General features: G+C 33.1%; 1 protein-coding gene across 2 annotated transcripts; it reads right to left on the reverse strand.

Moving 5' to 3' along the window:
* Window positions 1-1352: 1352 nt before the first annotated feature.
* LOC115989504 (tobamovirus multiplication protein 1-like) lies at window positions 1353-17002 on the reverse strand. 2 transcript variants are annotated; one of them, XM_031113198.1, is made up of 13 exons: window positions 16725-17002; window positions 15357-15407; window positions 14073-14106; window positions 13182-13268; window positions 13043-13094; window positions 11543-11720; window positions 11297-11392; window positions 10392-10452; window positions 6848-6912; window positions 6550-6624; window positions 6374-6449; window positions 2883-3046; window positions 1353-1754 (listed from the first exon to the last, which is right to left on the reverse strand). In XM_031113198.1, the coding sequence occupies exons 1-13, from the start codon at window positions 16830-16832 to the stop codon at window positions 1731-1733; spliced, it is 1071 nt and encodes a 356-aa protein (XP_030969058.1). In that variant the 5' UTR covers window positions 16833-17002; the 3' UTR covers window positions 1353-1730. The 2 variants fall into 2 exon arrangements, with proteins under 2 accessions (XP_030969058.1, XP_030969059.1); XM_031113199.1 differs by lacking the exon at window positions 15357-15407.
* Between the last annotated feature and the right edge of the window lie 2915 nt (window positions 17003-19917).

Raw genomic sequence — 19917 nt, forward strand, 5'->3', positions numbered from 1 at the left:
CATCGCTTAGCTATTTTACCACCTCAAACTCCAATTTAAGCCCAACATCGATGGTGCCAGAGGCAAATTTTGCCTTCTTACTACAATGAATTGCCAAGACTAGTAGTAGTTTATTGTAGCAAAAAGGCATAAAAAAAATATATTATTTTATCACTTAGTTGGGTTTCGTGGCAAATAGGAAGAGAGAGAAAGTAAGAAAGAAATTAATAAAAAAAAATGAATAGTATTTGGCTGATAGTAAAAAGAAAACCATTAATGCAAGATTTGTTATGAAATTATGTTAAAATAGATAAAATAGCTTCTTGGGGTTTTAACTCCACCGATGTGAATGCTTTTAAAGGGAGAAAAGAAAGGCTATAAACATGACAAATTATTATTTGTAGGTAAAAATATGTGATATTCTCTCTTTCGTTACTTTCTCTCAAATCCAGATATTTTTATTTTGTGTGAATTGTGAACTCTTCCGCCACTCTCACTCACAGACGAGGTACAAGTGTTATCCTCACAAACACACACACACATTGCTCTATTATTAGACCTAGTTTGTCAGCTAAGTTTGACCTAGTTTGTCACCTAAGTTCAACAATAATCTCCTTACTTTTCTTCTTTGATTCTCTCAATTCCTAATATCTTTGTTGGTGATTTCTTTGAGCTGCTCTAAGTCTAAGGTTAGTCTTCTTATCCATATTCTCTCATTCATGATTAGATTTATGCTTTTGGAATGGAATGAAGTGCTTAATATTTATATGCCTTATGATTGGGAGAATGATTAACTTGCATGCGTTCAATTCAACCGGATTTACAATCTTCTTTGTTAAATCTAATTTTAAGCAGTAAAATTTACTAATAAATTGTGTTTGGGGTTTAGTTTTGTTTGTCTACATAAAATTTAGACAAACAGATTCTAACTAGGTTCTAATATATATATGGATCCGATTAATGTACGTCCTTAGGGCACACATTAATTATTCATTTTAAAAAATGGTGTAAAATTGAAAAAACTGTCAAAAAAGTTAAATCACCTTTTTATTTTCCTATAAAAAATTTCCTAAAATGATTTATTAATATATGCCTTAAAGGTATATGTTAGAAAAACCATATATATATATATATATATTAGTCATTTGAGTGAGCAAAATATGTTCAGTTTGAAGAGAAAAAAATTAAGGACATTAATGATAACTTCAATTTTTCTTATGTTTCAACTTCCAATTGCAAAGCCATAGCAAAGTAAAGATTTGAAAGTTGCATGGAAAATGGGCTTTACAAAGCTAATCTTGAATAAGAATCTCAGACAGTTCTATCAACACTGAATTTGAAGATTCTGAATTCAACTTGACAACATTATTGGATAACCATAATGTAAACAAATTGAACTTTGCAAAGAGCATGCACATAAATTAGCTTAAACAACAAGAGCCGTGGAATAAAATGCAAGGCATTTTGAATTCACCAGTGGAAAAAATTTGCACCTCAAAATTTTTGGAACTAGTGCATACACAAAAAAATCCCTCACTTAGCATACTTTCAATATATACACGCCAAGAATGTCAAAACCATGGGCAACAGCAACCTTACGGCTGTCTGACTGCCAGTCAAGGATGTAACTCAGCCGCTTGTGTTGATACCTCTCAAGGTAACAACCAAGCCATTCTCAATCAATAATAAATTCCAAGCCTTCTTCTCTAATTTGGCAGAAAGAGAGCACCCATTTGCATCCAGAAAGGCAATTATATTGGACTCACTCTTGATATCTGCAGAGACAAAGCATAAGCCACTAATGGTATCATGTCCATCTCACCTCATAGGAAAGAAAAAACAAAACAAATCTTGTTTGTTTGGTATGCAATGCATCTAAATGACCACCCTAAAACAATAAAGACAATTTCAGCATAACAATAAGTCATCTTATGGGAGGAAGATCCCAGATAGGCTTCAAATCACGGGAGAGATGAAGAACTAGACTGATAATGATAGCATAAAGATACTGAAGAAATATAAATATACTATCAGAAAATTTTGGCACAATGATATTAACCAACAAATCCCTAATTATTACGGGTTTATCAATAAAAACTATTAGGGGTTGAACCAAGGTTGTTAAAAACAAAATTCAACAAGCATAAGAACTGAATCAGCAGGATAATTAGTATCATGAGTTTATGTTTTTTCCATCATGAACTTATGTCATCAAAAATCAAGTCTCAATTTCTCTTCTAACTAAACAAGTTCATTGCTTTAGTACAAATACAGCTTCACCAGAAAACCTTGGAATCAATTCAAACAGATTGAATATAATTTTGTTTCTTTCCACAATAATTTTAACTAAAGTTTACAGCACTCCTAGTATTTTTATTGGTTTTAAAATCTCCTTTTAGCAACTTAATCTACCAGGTCATACTAAATTCTCCCATCAATAAACATCAGAGAAACACTAGATCCAAGATATTCTTATCACTTAATTCTTGTACCTGCCTTTTTGTTAGAATTATTTAAGTAAGAAACATACAACAGTTTCCTCCAATATATATATATATATATATATATATATATATTCCTCACATTCATTATTGAAAGCCAATCACATGTTTCTGGTTCCTTTTCTTTTTTCCACATTATATACCTTACATTCTTATGCACCCACTTTATTGTAAAGCTTGCTTTTATCCCTTCTTCTTTTAACTTAAATTCTCCCCCAAATCATGATAAAGGATACAACAATGAATTGGCTACACTGTCAACACAACTATTAATGTTCAATTTTGGTATAGATATTGTTTACTTCAGTTTTTCCTTCAACCCAGAAGTTATTTATTACTCATTTAAAAAAAGGCAACCTGCATCTGCATTCATGAATGGACCATTAAAAAGGAAGTGCAAACCTGATTCTGCAAGCTCGTTGAAGTTGTCCAGCGCTGAGGTTGTTGTATTACTGCTGAACTATCAGTGATGAAAGTTATTGTACTTGCTTCTTGTATGTTTTCTGCTTTTAATGGTGGTAATTCTCTCATGATCCATAATATAAAAGCTGAGGGTGTTGATGAACCTGGCAACAACACATCATATTGTAAGTTAGCTGCTCACTACTTCTGAACAAAGACAGTATTGATTCGATACTTAATATAGAAGAATGAGTGCATGCAATGTTTTTCACCCATCATAAGCCTATGTTGCTTCCCACTGTAGTCACATATGTTATCAATCAATATGTAAAGCAACATGCTTTCTACTTATTTTAAGGTAAGTGGTGTGAAAGCAATAACTAACATGGTAAACAATTACAGTAAAAAATACTCAAACCCCGGGAATCATTCTCTCCAAAATTGGATACAGCTGTCTACCAACCACCTCTCCCATAACCCACAGAAGCAGGAGACTTGAGCACTAGCTATGACTTTTTAACACACAATTCAAGCTTCCTAACCAGAATAATAGAGGATCCTTATTTTTTAAACAAAATTATATTTCACCTTATATTGTAGGGGTGGAAACCCTCATGTTTCAAAAGTTGCATTTTGAAGGGGTTGTGATGGGCTTTGACTCACAAACTGACTTGCTATCTCTTATTGACTTGCTCAAACTTCATCAACCATTAAAAAACTCCCCTAAACATCAGGTTTCAATTTAAAACTATCCCCAAACTATACGGTTGAAAATGTAATTTTCCCTCTTTATCCTTAAAAAATTAAAAAACAAAGAGTGCACTTTTGATACATCTAAATTTTTAGATTTATTTTTAAGGTGCACAAATCATGCCAACAATTCATGTTATCAAAAAAGGTGAGAGGAGTGGAGTTAGGATATGTAATTAAGCCAAATCTTTTCTAAAATCGTCAGTCACACACTGTGGCTGGTGCTCAGGTTTCCCTATATTTGCACATTGCACCTGTGGCCAAATATTTGATATTTGATTTCCATTCTTTTTTAGCTTCTGCATATGATGTGTGTATGCGGAAGTTCATTCTGATGCATATTTCCAGCATCTAAACAGTTTACTCTTCCAAAGGTTGCCGAGAGTCATCCTATTTACTAAGCAACGAATGAAACTGTAATCATCTACAAATGAGCTGAAGTTCTCAATATTTCATACAACTCTAGTACAAGTTTACAAAAGCATCATTGATGCTCCTTTAATCTTTGAGTGAATCCATATTCACTGCAAATCTTGCGAAGTAATCATTCTCAATCTTAAAATTAACCTTTTAGGCAACCAAGTAGGGCATCTCTTCTGGTTTTAAAATCAGTTTTCTGTTTTCTAAGATAGATAAAGATATTGGAATTCATCTCCAAATCAAGAGAAAACTGGGGTTTTATGCAGTGTATTTCCATTTTTGATTTCCTTCATTCTGTTAATTCTTCTCTTTGATTTGTTTGTAATTGTTTCAAGTATAATTTGTTCACCATCATGAACATGATGTACTTTTGTTCAATAAAACTTTTATTACCTATCAAAAAATAGAGAAAATTGAGAGAAATCTTTTTGTTGCTTTCGGTTTCCTGGTTTTTGAAAACAAATTTTTTCTCATGACAGTTTGGATGAAGAATCATCAGATCATATGAGGCCCAGTTGATATCTTCGACGGCGTAGGTTTGGATCACCTACCTAGAGGACCACCCATACTCAAGGCCAGCAACAGAGCTCCCTCCATCCAAAAATGTATTCCCTCTCTCTTGAGGTTTATTGGCTCAATTGCATCACTTCAAGCGCATCATCAACTGCAACACCTTCTATTCCTCCAACTTGAAAATGCCAGCAAGCTTAAGATACACAAGCAAAGGGAGAGTTTTGGTGCAGGTGCACCAATTGATGAATGAATTTTTTTTGGGTGTTTGGTTGAGCTGCTGAATGTGGCTTTGCTTTTGTTGTTGGTGTGAGTTTGGGGCCTTTGATGGGGTTTTCGTGCTTTATGAAAAGGTGATGTGTTGGTTTGATGAGGTTTAAATTGGTTGTTGATGGTGGCTTCAGTCTTTCAGATTGTTGGGGACAATACTGCTTGATGGGGAGGCTGTTGCTGGACAGCTGGAGTCAGTAGGATTTTGGACGTGAGGCTAAACAGGCTGTTGAAGAGATATGTGATAGTGGGATTGTCATTAAGTTGCCCAAATATTTTTTGGGGGGATGCCATGAGCATCCAAACAAATTTTTTTATTTGTTCAAAAATATTGCCTTTTGTTTTCCACATTCCAAAGGAATTTTACATTTCAACTCAACAGAAGATTTTTTTGGTTTTCATCTCTAAAAGCAAGTTTTTTGAAACAGAAAAATGAACCATTCCCAAAGATGCCTGCAAAATTTCGCATTCTTTCTACAAGTGGCTCCAATTTATAAACCCTGATCCATCTCCTACAGTTTGGTGCCTCATGAACTGTATCTCCAGCCAAATTTAAACTTTACTGACTTAAAATGAAACAAAAACTAATCTCTTCTCCAAATCAAGAAATTACTCTCTCCAGGATAGCTTTCACTCATTCATGCCTACAAACTACTCTTTTCAAAATTTAAAATTTTCACTTGATAGATTATAGTTGCCCTTTCTTAAATCTCAAAACAGAAAAACAAACCAAGAACACCTTCACCTCTTCAGAAATGCTAGCCTCCTATGGACTCTTGTTTTAAAATTCAGAATAATCAGACAATGGATTGATATTGGTCTCAGAATGTAACATTATCCAAATGGATATCAGATGCCAGCTACCAAAACTAAGTGTAAATCCAGTGGTCAAATTCCATTTATGTATAAGATGGGCATAGGCAGATTCAGGATGTTATCTTGATTCTATAAAACATCATTGGTAAAGAACAATATTCTTTATGCAGGTACAAGGCATGGTTATTAAGTCAAAAAAATTTCTGAGTGGTCAATGGTTGAAATTGAGAACCTAGGACAACTATATTTTTTTTCTTAGCTACTTATTGCTTTGATCTTCCATTAATAATATAAGTACAACCAGATATGATAATGGGGTCAATTCTTGATTCTCCAGAGTCTAGAGACTGATGTCACCTTATACACATATATCATCCATCAGCAGATATATGAACACCTATGCAATTAGTTTCATCAGCCAATAGGTTAAGTCTCAAAACCCATTCCATGGCCATATGAAGAATCAAAAAGTTAAAAATGGACAAAGGGCAGTATTTCACACAAAAGGATGGTGCAAAATCATTCAGGATAGTTGCAGAAAGAAAACAAGAAGGAAACCTTGCTAAGAAAAGTAATAAAGGAAGAACCAAGATAAGATGTTAAGAGATGGGAGGACTAACATGTGAAAAGAAGAAAAAATGGATGTGAATGAAGCAAACATAAAAAATGTACCCTTGTCATTTTCACCAACCTGAGACCCTGACACAGAAATTAGAACCACATACCTATAAAATAATACAAAATGAGCAAGAGAGACGTATAAACAACTCTCATGGGATGTTGCGGTCGGTGATATAGCATCTGCAACCATCATGACATGATGAAGTTAGAGAAAGCTATAAAGATGAATTCAATTTCTTTTGTACAATATAAATTTGATGACCAACAGAGAAGTGTCTACCGGAATATCAGTTAAAAGAGCAACAAAAGAACTTGAAGTGAAACAGATCACAGAAACAACAGCTAAACCTGAAACCTGCACAGAACAGAATACTTGCCAACATTATACATGGAACTGCAAAACCACTGACGGACATAAATAAGCAAGATAAATTCTACAACTACATACACACAGGGAAAATAAAAGGATTTCAGTAATATTATAAATTTATAATGGAGCCACCAAACGCATTATATTAACGCTGGCTGTGACACCCAGAAAATCAAAGAGAAAAACAAGACAATAAAAGATTTAATACCTTCCACATTTCAGATGAAGCTCGCTCAGATCTAACTTTGCTCATTTTCAAGCATAATAGAAGTCCTGAATGGAACTCATAGCAACAAAGATAAAAAAAAATTATATCTCAAGAAAATCAAAACAATGGAGGAAAAGAAAAGAATAAAAGGAGAGAGAGGGAGAGAGAGAGAGAACAATAATTGCATTTTCGTTTTGACTAAACAGGTAGTCAATAACCAAGGTACCTTACTACTCCAAAGACATGTAGACAAGTCAGTTAAAATAAGTAATTGAAAACTTAGAATGCTAAAATTCTCCATCCCACAAACTGGTTCTCTCATGTACATTGAATTGGCAAAATATGGTTTTTTTATTTCATATTATGTGATTCTTTTAAAAGTAATTTGAAATTTTTATTAGAAAGAGGAGAAACCTTGGTAGACAAGTTTTATAAAGAGTCTCCTAAAGAATTACAAACAAATATCGTCAAGGAAATCCACAAAAGAAAGAGAAGAGATGTTGCCGGTCACATTAGATCAATCACAACAGATTATGCAGAACTACACATTTTTTCTTGAGAGTAGGTAACTCAATGCTGTTGAATGTAAGGTTTTCTCTATCTGAATAAGGCAAAGCAGGGCACCACTCCAAATTTGCACTGATTCTATGTTTTCCAAACATTCCTTGCCAACAAAAAAACACAAGCACTATCACACATTTAACTGAAAATATCTCCAAAAAAAGAAGAAGAGTCATTGGCAACTGCACAATGAAGTAGCAAGCGATCAGTAGCCTCCCCCAGCTCCTTATGCACATACAAAAGTGATCCGATAGAATGATATTTTGTTTAATACATAACCCCACCCTCCAATTAGAAAATTTTTCCCAAGGCTGATGTCCAAAAGAAAAGGGTATCCTTTCTAGAAACTCTAAAACCCCCGAATACTCCACAGTAATTTCATGCCAATAGATCCTCTTAATGCCTCATAATACAAAGTACACTGAATAGACCACCAAGCCTTATCCTTCAATGTAACCTATCAGCCACTTCAGTTTTTGGCATATTAGAATATAGTAGATTGAAAAATAAGGGAAAATGCAAAAGCACCCCTGAACTTAGGATCAAACTCAAACTGAACCCGTGGTCTTTTAATTCAAAATTATAAATCCCTGAAGTTTGGGAAATATTCAAATTGATCATTCAGTCTCACTTTCGTAAGCTGAACCAACATGTGTTTATGTTAATAAAAAATTATTTTAAAGCAAAATTTAATTCTAATATCATTTTAAAATTAATTTGATTTTTTTCCCCTTTTTTCTTCTTCCTCTCCCCTCTACTACCACACAACAACCACCCTCCCCCACCCCCCCCTCCTCAACAACCACCAACAACCCTGGTAATCAAGAACCACCACCAAATCCAGCCATTCCACCAAACCAGCAACCTCATTCTCCCAATAACCAAACAAAATGGAATAAGAAGTAAAAACCTCGAATCTATCTCATCCCAATTCATGTTATTTAAACAAGTTGTTTGACTATTAAGTAGGTCATGTGACTAAAAGTACATGTGGATGCTTATTTGACTTGGCGCAAAGTGGGTTGGAGGAACTTTTCTCCAAACCAGGTTCAAGGAAAATTCTGTCCGTTTAGCAAAGTAACACCTCAAACCATGTTACCCAAAACAAAACAAATCATACCCCAAATTTATTGTGCTGCACAAGTTCAGATTTTTGAATGTTTGGCAGTCTTATTAGTAAAGCAGATTTGCATATGGCAGTGGTATTGCACAATGTACAGATTGTAGATGGCGGCAGTAAAGTGGAAGGTAGAAGATTAGAGTGAAAAGCAACAACAACAACCAAGCCTTAGTTCCAAACTTTTGGGGGTTGGTTATGGTTCCTCAAAATATTAATCAAGATTGACCACATACATTCTCTACCACTATTCTATCCGAAGTCATACTCTCTGTTATTTCTTTAATTGACATGTCATTTTCTACTATTTTTACTAATATTATTTCTCTTCCTCTACGTTTTTTCGTTCCAATGATTTGAATCAACTCTCTTTTTCACCCGTTCATTATCGCTCTTTTCTGAATATAACTAAACCATCAAAAACGACCCTCCCTCTTCGTTTCATCAAAGGTGGCTCCCTATCTTTAAGCAAATTTCCGCATTCAAATTCTATCTTTTGGAGTACTTACAATTTCCATTAATCCATCTTAACATCCTTAGCTATACTAATTTTATGAATATTTTGTTTCTTAATAACTCAGTATTTAGTAGCATAGAGATGCGGTTTCAAAAAAAAAAAAAAAAAAAGAATCATAGAGATGCTAGAAGTATGCGGATAAATTTACCAGTTCCTAATAGTTTAAGCTCTTATCTTATGATTCACATCCTCTTTGATCTCTCCATCTTCATGACTTGTTGATCCAAAATATCGAAAGTTCTTACTCTTTAGTATCTCTTAACCATAAAGTCTTACCACCTTTTCATCTTTGTCTCTACTTTTACTAAAATTACATTCTATGTACTCTGTTTTAGTCCTACTTAATCAAATATATTTTTAAATAAATAATTTTTTTAATTGAAATAATCAAATGCACCACAAGTGATAGCCTTTTCCATCCACAAGGGTTATAATTTCAAATTAGAAGATCTTGGGCTAGTTTGATTTTAACTATTAAAAGATCTTGGGCTAGTTTGATTTTGACTTTTAAGTTTTAAGGCTTTTGCATTTTTCCCAAAAGATAACCCACCAACTCAAGTTCCCAATCCTGAAAGGCACAACTAAATCTAAGATTCGTAGAATGGATCCCTCTCATTGAACTTTAAACAAGAACGTACAGATGCAACTTTATCCACAAAAATCACAAATAAGTTAGGGAGTAGTTCTTTGATGATGGTGTGTCCCCATACCACACATCATTCCAATTATGTTTGATATTTGTTTTATTTGGTGACTAATAACAACACATTAATGATAGGGAATTACATAGTTGAACCTGGAATTTGCCATAGTAACATGAATATATTAGGAGACATCCTCATAGACAATAATATGACACAGGAAGAAATGAGTGGCAAAGAATATATAAAATTTCTTAAGGGAAATCAAGATAGAAATACAAAAGTAAGAAGATGGGAAAGACTGAAGACATCACTTACTTGAGGAGAGAGACTCAATCAACCCTTTTAATGGTCTACTTAGGGACTAACTCACCAACTAGAGAACCATTCTTTCAAGAGAAGCTCATAAGGCTTGCACCAAAAAATTATTCAAATCCACTCTCTCTACCATTCTCCTCACATTTACAAGGCTTTAAATAGTATGCCACTAGTGATCAATTTAACATTTTTCAGCTTCAAACATAATCATCCAAATAATCTAATTTTGAAATTGAAATAACTCGGTAGCACTGAGAGAAATCTTCAATTCTGATACCATAATACACAAAAGGCTAGGAGCACTGAGTCATTATACCAAAGAAAGAAATAGGTAACATGCAGATACAGAAATTGAAAAAAGAAAATGACTATTAAAATGTTGTTGCTCACCATAACATGCTAATGCTCCTCCTAATAAAAGTATTGCTATGGAAAAAAAGTCTACATACACCTGCATGATGAGTAAAATCATTGCCACATGGCTTCACTACATGTTAGTTATAAACAAAAAACCAGAAATCTTCTATATCATTTAAAACACTAAACCTACATTACCATGAGAAAAGACTTTCATTGAAATTTTAAAGCAAATTACTAGAATAATATTCTATAATTACATTAAAAGTCAAGCCACTATGGTTAGTTTTTATACAAGCATGAGATGTAACAGGCAGCAGAACCATTTCTTACTAGCACCCAAATCTAGTAATAGGGCAATCGATTGTTCTATCACTAAAATAGTGTTGGTCTACTATCCAAAATAAACCAAAAAAAATTGTGTTGAGCAAAAGATGAGAACAAATAATTAATACAAGTTACCCATTTCAAGTCAAAAGATAATTTATAAGTACTGGCATAACCTCTCTCTAAAGCCAATATTCTAACCACTAGATCTTCAAAAATCTCCTTCACTGCTAATAAAATAAGAGTTTTTCCTTCTACCAGCCCAACTTCTATATCTCTACTTTCACAAACTGCAAGTGGAATCCTGACTAATTTACTGTATAAATTTACAGCTGCTATTTGCCCCAAATAGGTTACTAGAGATCTCATTTATAACAGATGTTCCATCAATAGCTGATTATATATCTTTCCAGAGGTCTAGAACACAATAGTTACATCTGTGCAGCACGATGGATTAAAATACACAAACATTGAGATGCTTCAATTCATGTTGCAGTAATGATGATTACATACAGTTCAACGACAAACAAGTACTCTGTTGAAGAACATTAACAAGTATTATATGACAATATCAACAGGGAAAAGTAGAACTAAAATTACTGTGTTCATACCCGAGTCACGAGTGCAGAATCAACAGAATTGTTTCCCATCCCAATCCAGATTATTAGAGCACATGCCAACATTATAACAAAAACTAGCACAGTAACCTGGTAAATAAGCACTGTGTTAACAATAGATTTGGATAGCTTAAATTTTCCAATGAGTACGTGACAATAGAATGAAGAATAATACAGAAATAACCAATCTTAAGAAGCAAGGGTAGATACTCAACAAGAAGCTTTTCATTGTAGCCATACCAACATTACAATCTTTTGGCGGCTTCCAATATGGTGAAAGCGGAGGGGAAAACACTTTCTATGAGTATCTGTTTTAGATGAACTTGACTTATTTGAGGTCTTATCCAATAAAGCTTCCTGAGAACTGCTGTCCTCATCTTCATCATCCTCATCATTTGCCTGATGGCAAAGGTCAACCCTATAAAAAAACCCACCAGAGAAGCATAGAATATTGCTCACAGGAAACACTAGTCTGAAAGAAAAATTGTATGGCTATCAACTTGAAAATGAAAATATTCAGATATAACTAATTGAATGTAATCTTTTGATTATGAAACCATTGCAATTCCAGATATCTTTTTATGATGACTAATGGAAAACAAGTCCTTAGAAATTAGTTATTGACATCAGTCCCAAACTTGTTGTGGAGCAGCTTTACCCAACCCTCACCCCACCCCACCACAAAAAACCCAAAGAAGAAGAAGAAGAAGAAAAGGCACTACTTTGGATGTAATCAAATTAACACAAGAAAGAAATGCTTTATATATATATATATATATATCCAACATCACTGATGAAACTTCAGAATGGAAATTAATAGACTTCTTTATGATTTTTTCAATTGATAAGTTACACATGTACTTAATAGGACTTGAACCCATGACCTCACCTTCCATCCGCTTATTATGGGAGAAGGAAATGCTAATTGAGCTATAGGTCATTGGCTTCTTTGTTAAGGTATTTTATTTATTATGACAATTTTTGATGAAATTCAGTTTGCACTGAAGCTGTATTCATCTATCATGAAATGAATTAAAAAAAACACATGCACTGTTGAAATACACGCACACACACAACAGATTCATCATCCACATGCTACCAATATTATACTTGAGTTCATGGAGATCAAACAGTTCCAAGATGAACCCAACAGCATGTGATAGTTGTAGACAATAGATTGAACTTCACTAGAAAAGCATGAAATAGGAAAGAAGCAGATAACTCATGCAGCATTATAAACTGCTGTTGCATTTTAAGAGAACTTCAGAAGTTGCAGAGAAAAGCAAAATAATGAATTCAAAACATAAAAAGATCATCGATGTTGAGAGCTCCAAACACAACTTCAAACTCAAGTTGAAGGAATCAAGAAAGGCTGACCAACCCCTAAAAAGCTTTCCGTTCCAGTATTCATCAAAGTTCAATGCACCAGAACCAATCTCCTCAAACCACAAGGATGAATTTTGAATGGTCATATTTCAAACACTTAAAGCATGAATATATAAATAAAAGAAGAAGAAAGAAGTCTCTACTCCCCTATGTTTTAAGCACCTTTAGACAAGTTGAGCAATCTCACTAACAGTGTTAAAAAATTGGCTATTGCATCCATGATTCAAAGGAAAATTCATGAACTCAAGACTTCATTCACATTCAAATAAAACTATCCCGAGTAAATTTAGAATATTGCAGTAAAAAAAATAATAATAACTAATAATAATAATAATAATAATAATAATAACATACCAGAATGATAAAAGTAGAAGAAATGCTGCAAAAAACAGAATTTTGGGGAAAGCTGCAAAGCAAAAATTTGCACAATTCAAATATTTTAACCAAGCTCTTAACATGGGCATCTATTCAGTAATTGAGTCTGAAGACATACCCATGAGGATAAAACCACAAGAGTTTGACCAACATGGCCAACCCTTGCATGTAGCGAAAAGAGTTAATACAAAATAAATGAAGTAACCTGCAATGGAAGAAAATCAATTAAAGCTTCAGTTTGAATCAAGGAGTGGCAAGAGTCAGAGTAGAAAAAGGAACAAAGAGCAATCAAATATGGAGTGAACAGAAAACAACAACAACAACAACAACAATAATAATAATAATAATAATCTGCAGGCTGAAGCACTCTGATAAGTAAGAGATTAGAAATAAATCATCTAACGAGAAGCTGCCTCATGAAAATCTTGATGTGACAAACTTCAAGTTGTAGACACCAAAGATATTACAATGCATCAGTTAAATGGTACAAGAAACTATAAATAGTTTCCCCAAAACCTGAAGAAATCAAGAAAGCCCAAAGCATGTCTAATATCCAAAGTTCATGAAATACAAGAGACATTCAAAGTTTTTAGCAAATAAAAAGACCAGCATTTATGGATTAAATCTTCCATTTAACCAATCAATTTTAACATCCTGAGCTAGAGACAAGAAAATAGCTATCTTGATCAAGTGTACTCTTAGCATGGAAAAATAATTTTCTTTACTGTTACATTCATACAAGACTCAGTATACAGGTGGTGACATATCTGGATTGTCATTAAGAAGTATTTGACTGAACCTGAACTTAGATTTAGCTGTTGTGAATGCTAATACTCTGTGAACTCCAAAAGCAGAAGTTAAAAAGAAGCAATTATACTGATTGACAGGGCAATTTATGGCTATTCTTACCAGCCCTAACTCATAAAAATCATGTAGTACCCACCACAATACAGTAATAAATTATTACACATTAAAAGGAGATAGTATGATGCAAAATACAATTGCTTACCCATATTAGAAGAGCCAATCATTAGGTGAAACACCTGCAGTTTGACATTCATAAGTATCAAGATAACGCCAATATGCTTAAATTGGGAAGTATATACTAAATTGGCTATATCACAAGTGCATGTATAAAACAAATTAATGCATATACACATATGAATGTACAATTTATGTCAGAGTTAGTCATAACCATACACATGCATCATATATCGGTGAATCCACTGAAACTAAAGAGGTGTACTGAAAAGCACCATATGCTCTTACCTTGCCTCTATTCATCTTACCTGTCTATCCATCTCTCCCACGAGAGATTTAAGCACAACCTAATTTGAGCTAGTGATTGGTCACTAAATTATTAACCTATATCTTGAAATTATTATTAGTGTGATTGTGTAATTAATTAGATAATTATCTAGTTTCAACCTAGTCAGGTCAGATGAATATCCCAAAATTCTTCCAATTTATACAAGTAATCAAAATACTGGACTAGAATGATCAAGGTTAGAGAGTGCCAACCACTAGTTCAACCAGTTACCAATTGTCTCAAAATATTTTAACTATAATGCTAACACTTCCCCTTAATAAGTTAGGGCCTGAGATTTTTAACATTTTAATTGGGTGGTAGAGTGGAAACAAAAATCGAACTCAAGACCTCCACTCTAATACCATACTGAATTACCAATTCTCCCAAAAGATCCTAAGTTCGATCCCAGTCTCCAATCTACCTCCCATTTAAAATGTTAGAAGTCCCACATGTTGGGGGAGTGTTAAAATTATGGTTATTGTTAGTGCGCGTCTGGCTCCAACTTAAAAAACCAGCTTATTTTACTATTCAACTTATTTTTGCTACTATTCATGGGCCCTACTGCACTTTTTGGTACTATTCATAGGTCTCACTGTACTATTTCAGCTAATTTTTACCTTTATTTATAATACTTTCAGCAAAAAAATTTTAATTTCAACAAAATAAACGAATCTCAAACAAACCCTTAATCTTCACCATTTTCTCACTCCAATAACACTTGGTTAACAAATATTGCGCTTGTACAGCAGGTGTGCACATACTCAGATCTGGTGGGATTCATAAAGGTGGGGCCATGGTGATCCACCCGAATGTCAGTAAGTGTGCCTGCAAGGGGTGCATCCCTGATGTGCCCCCTAGATTACTCTAGCTAAGCGTATAATTGTTTTATCATGTATATACATAAACAAATACAGACCCTTGGAGGTGTGTGATATTTTTTTTTTGATAGGTGTGTGATATGATCATATGTAACATATCACTTACTTTTTGGCGAGTCCAGCCAAGTTGTGAATTCCTTGAGTGAATCCTTATCAACTGGAATACAGAGGCAACAAATGAAATGATAGTCAGAAAAGAAATTCACATAAATGTGAAGATAAAGATCCATCTTCCAAGTTTCACACAATATCTAAAAAAATTAATGGTAACTATGGCCATCAATTTGTAGACATTTTTTTTGGTGATAAGTGGCCATCACTTCGTAGACATTGGCAGTGTGCAACAATATCTGATTGCACCTGAGCCTTCCACCTAAGCTATAAATTAAAAATGAGTGCAATATTATGTGAAGACAGTCCCTTTATGTTTCTAACAAGATTCTAAGTGAAGTTTCCCCAACAACCACACTGTCCACCCTTCTTTCATGGGGCGTGGGGGGAGGTACCTTTGAGCTGGAGCTCATCAAAACAAACAGAAAAAGAAAATTTGAGTGAACAAAGAAGAAAAGACCCAAACTACATGTCCACCCAACCTTAATCTTTATTCTTTCTTTCTAAATGTCATGGTCACAATAATGGCACACATTTCTACACAATCAATTATTTTTCATTTCTTCAAGGTCAAGAAAAACAAATTTAAAGTTGCATTGCATGTACTACTAACTACACTCACTTTTGGGCTATTAGAAGAAATTAAAACTTATCATTTTTCTTTTTTGATAAGCAAAAGAATAAATAAACAAAAATGTAAATATACAAAACGTAAAGTAGTCTTCAAGCACGCAAAGTAATACTTAGAATCAATCAATTACTAAATATATATAGCAAGCGGAAAGTGGTGAACATATATTCTAACAGACCACCGAGACACATGGATTGGACCTAAGCAACTAACAGTGCCACCACCTAGAGTTCACCAGAAAATGCAACAAATGCAGTGTAAAAAGTGGTCTAATTATGCATATAGTGCAACATGTTACTTAGTAGAACATTCTTCTTAGTACCACCAGGCTTTACAATTCTGTCAACAGATAATAGTCATTACAATTCACTTTTTTCACTTGAATGGCAGTTGACTCTATTTCAAATGGAAATCAATTGGCTAATAAACATTACATAACATCCCTTACTTTCCCCCTATGGTCCCAGCCATTAAAAAAGATTCACAATTTATCAACTAAACACAAAAGGCCACAACTCAAACTCTAAAACCACATAAGAAACCAACCCCACTAATCAAATTCCAGCCTTTTAACAATCTAAAGCATTCAAACTCCACAAGACCTACTCCATCAATGAAACTCCATAAAATTTCCCAATCCACAATTTTCACAAAAGGAGACAACAAAAGCATCCAAAATTGAAAATGCAAGAGCTAAAAACAAAAACCCAGATCAAAAACGAGAAGAAAAACCTGATAGAATGCAAGAAGAGCAATGACGGCAGCAACTAGAGCAAGACCCACATTTACACCCACCAAGAGCTGTGGAAAGCAAGACCCTCCTCCTCTCAATTCCAACATCTCTCTCTCTCACTCTCACTTTCTCTCAATGCTGCTTTTGGTTTCAAACAGTGGAAGTGGACAACAGTCAAGTGTATCTTTCATGGCAGATCTGTTAAAGAGAGAGAGGGATATTATTTGCTTACTATCTTTAGATTTCAAACACACACACTTCTGTGAGAGATAGAGAGATGAAAATCTTGGAACTTTTTATTTATGGCTAATAATGGGGTTTTTATAGTAATTAAGTTAAAGTTTGAGGCTAAAAGAGTAATTTCAATTGGAGAAATTGTAAGGAAAAAATATACGGTATTTTGTCAGATAGTGACACGCGGGTGGCTTTCAGGCGTTGAGAAGTAAAAGAAGATTCCTTAACTGATCCCCTGCCCTTTGTTGACCAACTGTTTTGACCAATCAAAAATTCACATTCTAACTTTATTTTTATTGGTTTTTAATTTTTTTTTTATAACTTTTATTAAAAAAAACCCTTTTAAAAAAATAAATAAATGAAATATAACATGTGACATATTAGATCCTAGTCTACATCCTCTGAATCACTGATGACAGGTTAATAGAAAATTATTTCATTACTAAATTTTAGTGCTTTATTGTGCATTAAGGTTGAAATGAAAAATTAAAATTATTTTGTTATTTAGTTTATTTTTTTTATTATTTATAGGTTTTATTGTATTTTTTGTACTATTTATGAGTCTTATAGTACTATTTCAATTAATTTTTTTAGTAATAATTTTTCAGTTTTAGTAAAATATTTATTGTGTCATTTTCAATATTTTTTGTCCTATTATGCATTTTGATTGGATTTTTTTTTTTTTCTTAAGAAGGAATATGATGTTTTGATTAGTTATTTCTTGTCGGAATGTGATATTGCATATGAATGGAACAATATTGAATATGTTATACAATTTGAGCATGATCTGAACCCATAGGACAAACGTTAGCTCTTTTTTTTTTTTTTTTTTTTTTGAGACAAATAGCAAGTTCACGCATAATTCTAGGCTTAATTTGTAGGTTAGATATAACCATAGTTGCATAGATTATTATTATTATTATATGTAAAAGAAATATTTTGATTGAGTTATATGTAAAAAGGGTGAATCTACTATTTAAGTTGGACTATCAATCTGTGAGTAGTGTCCAAAACTTGTAACGCTTTCAAAATTTAATGACACTCCCAATGTCAGCCATACCGGGTTAAGCCACATAGCAAGATCCACTATATCCAAAAAGGGAGCCTCACGCTGTTAGCACTGCACATTAGACATGTGTGATATAGACCATTTGTGTGCTTAGTTGGGCAATGTGCTTACATGTGTGCATATATTCTTTAGGTCAAAGTATTTAAGTTTGAGACCTTAGTAGATAGTACCATGAGTCTAATTATTATAGTATGGATTTTTATGATTAAATATTAACAAAAACAACATAATCTTAACTTTTAGTTGATAGTTATCTAATTAATAAAAATCTTTAATTTTCATTCGTAAGTGGAAATCCAATTTTGAAAAAATAACTCACAATTCAACTTATTCATGTGAAAGAAAAGCCCTTAATAGATAAATGCAATATTCTATTTTTTGTGGGCTTTCTTACTTTAAACTATTACTTAGTAGTTAGCATTTCAAATAAATTATTTTTATTTTTATTTTTTAAAACAGTCTCAACTATTATATATATATATATATATATATATATATATATATATATCTAGATGTGCTTAAATGTGTGTATTATACCTATTAAGTTTTGCCCCCTCAAATCAAATCCTGGCTCCACCACTAATTGTACGAATGACTTTTTCTTTTCTTTTTTTGGATGGGATACGAATGACTTTTGAATCCAAAGCAATTTACTATCTATTGCTAAATTGATTAATATTGATGACGTTTGCAAAGCCTATCAATTTTACATTTTTTTTTGGGAAATTATTTACATTTTGTGTTATGCTTGCTAGTTAGGAAATTAGTTACTCACTGAGTTTCTTAGCTCACTTCATTTCTTTTCTTTTTGGTTTCTTATTGTCAAGAATATCAAGTTTGGAGGCTTTCACTTAATTAGGTCGTTCAAAGTTATCAGGATTGGTGAGAGGGTTTGAAAATCACATCATAGGATTAGCACAAGGATCGTAAGACCGTGCTTTAATTTATGATTAAAAAAATACTAAGAAATATTTATAATTATAATTCATAATATATATTACAGAAACATTGAACAAAAGTAATTTTTGACACGAATTAGAAATTACTAATAGAAGAAAAAGTATCAAATTACAAATGCATAAATAAAGTTCAAAGTGCAAAAGTTACAATTCATAAATACCGAGTTCTAAGACCACAAATATACAAAATGTTTTACATAAACAACTTAAAACAAATAACAATATCTAATGTCTTACATAAATAACACAAAACAAAAGATTTAACAACTCCACTAAAACAATTACTAAGATAGTAAGATTCATCAAATAATCTTTCTAACGTTAAGAAGTCATAATCAGTGAGTGTCTATAGTGTCTATGTCAAGCAACTAAGTAACTAATTAACACCGGAATTACAAAAAAAAAAAAAAAACCATTGTTGGCGTCGATGGTCTCTCTTATAGCGGTGCCACCATGCTTGCACTCGCTCTCTTGTCTCTAGTCTCTTCTCTTATGTCTTCTTTGATTCAGTTGATTAGATTAAGCCATTAAGGTGATGCGAGGCTTCGTGGTGGTTTTTTTTTTTTTTTTTTTTTTTTTTTTTTTCAATTTGGACTGGGGCCACCATGCTAATCTGTTTATTACTTAAAAAAAAAAAAATCAGTTTGGGGCCTTTGGGCTCCATTTGGAGTCCCAAAATAAGAAAAATAATAATAATAATTTTCCTTCCTTACAAATGATCTTTAGTATAGATATGGAACCGAGATCCTATAAGATCCTAAGATTTGAATCGAAATCTCACACAAATCTCACTTCAGTAAAGATCCTAGTGAGATTCTTGACATTATAAGAATGTATGATTTTAGGATCTTAAAATTCGCATTAGAATACTAATGACCATGAGATTGCACATTAGAGGAATCTAAGGTTTTAGATTTGTTTTTTAATTGA

Source organism: Quercus lobata, chromosome 5 (assembly GCF_001633185.2).
Source record: "Quercus lobata isolate SW786 chromosome 5, ValleyOak3.0 Primary Assembly, whole genome shotgun sequence".
Taxonomy (NCBI): domain Eukaryota; kingdom Viridiplantae; phylum Streptophyta; class Magnoliopsida; order Fagales; family Fagaceae; genus Quercus; species Quercus lobata.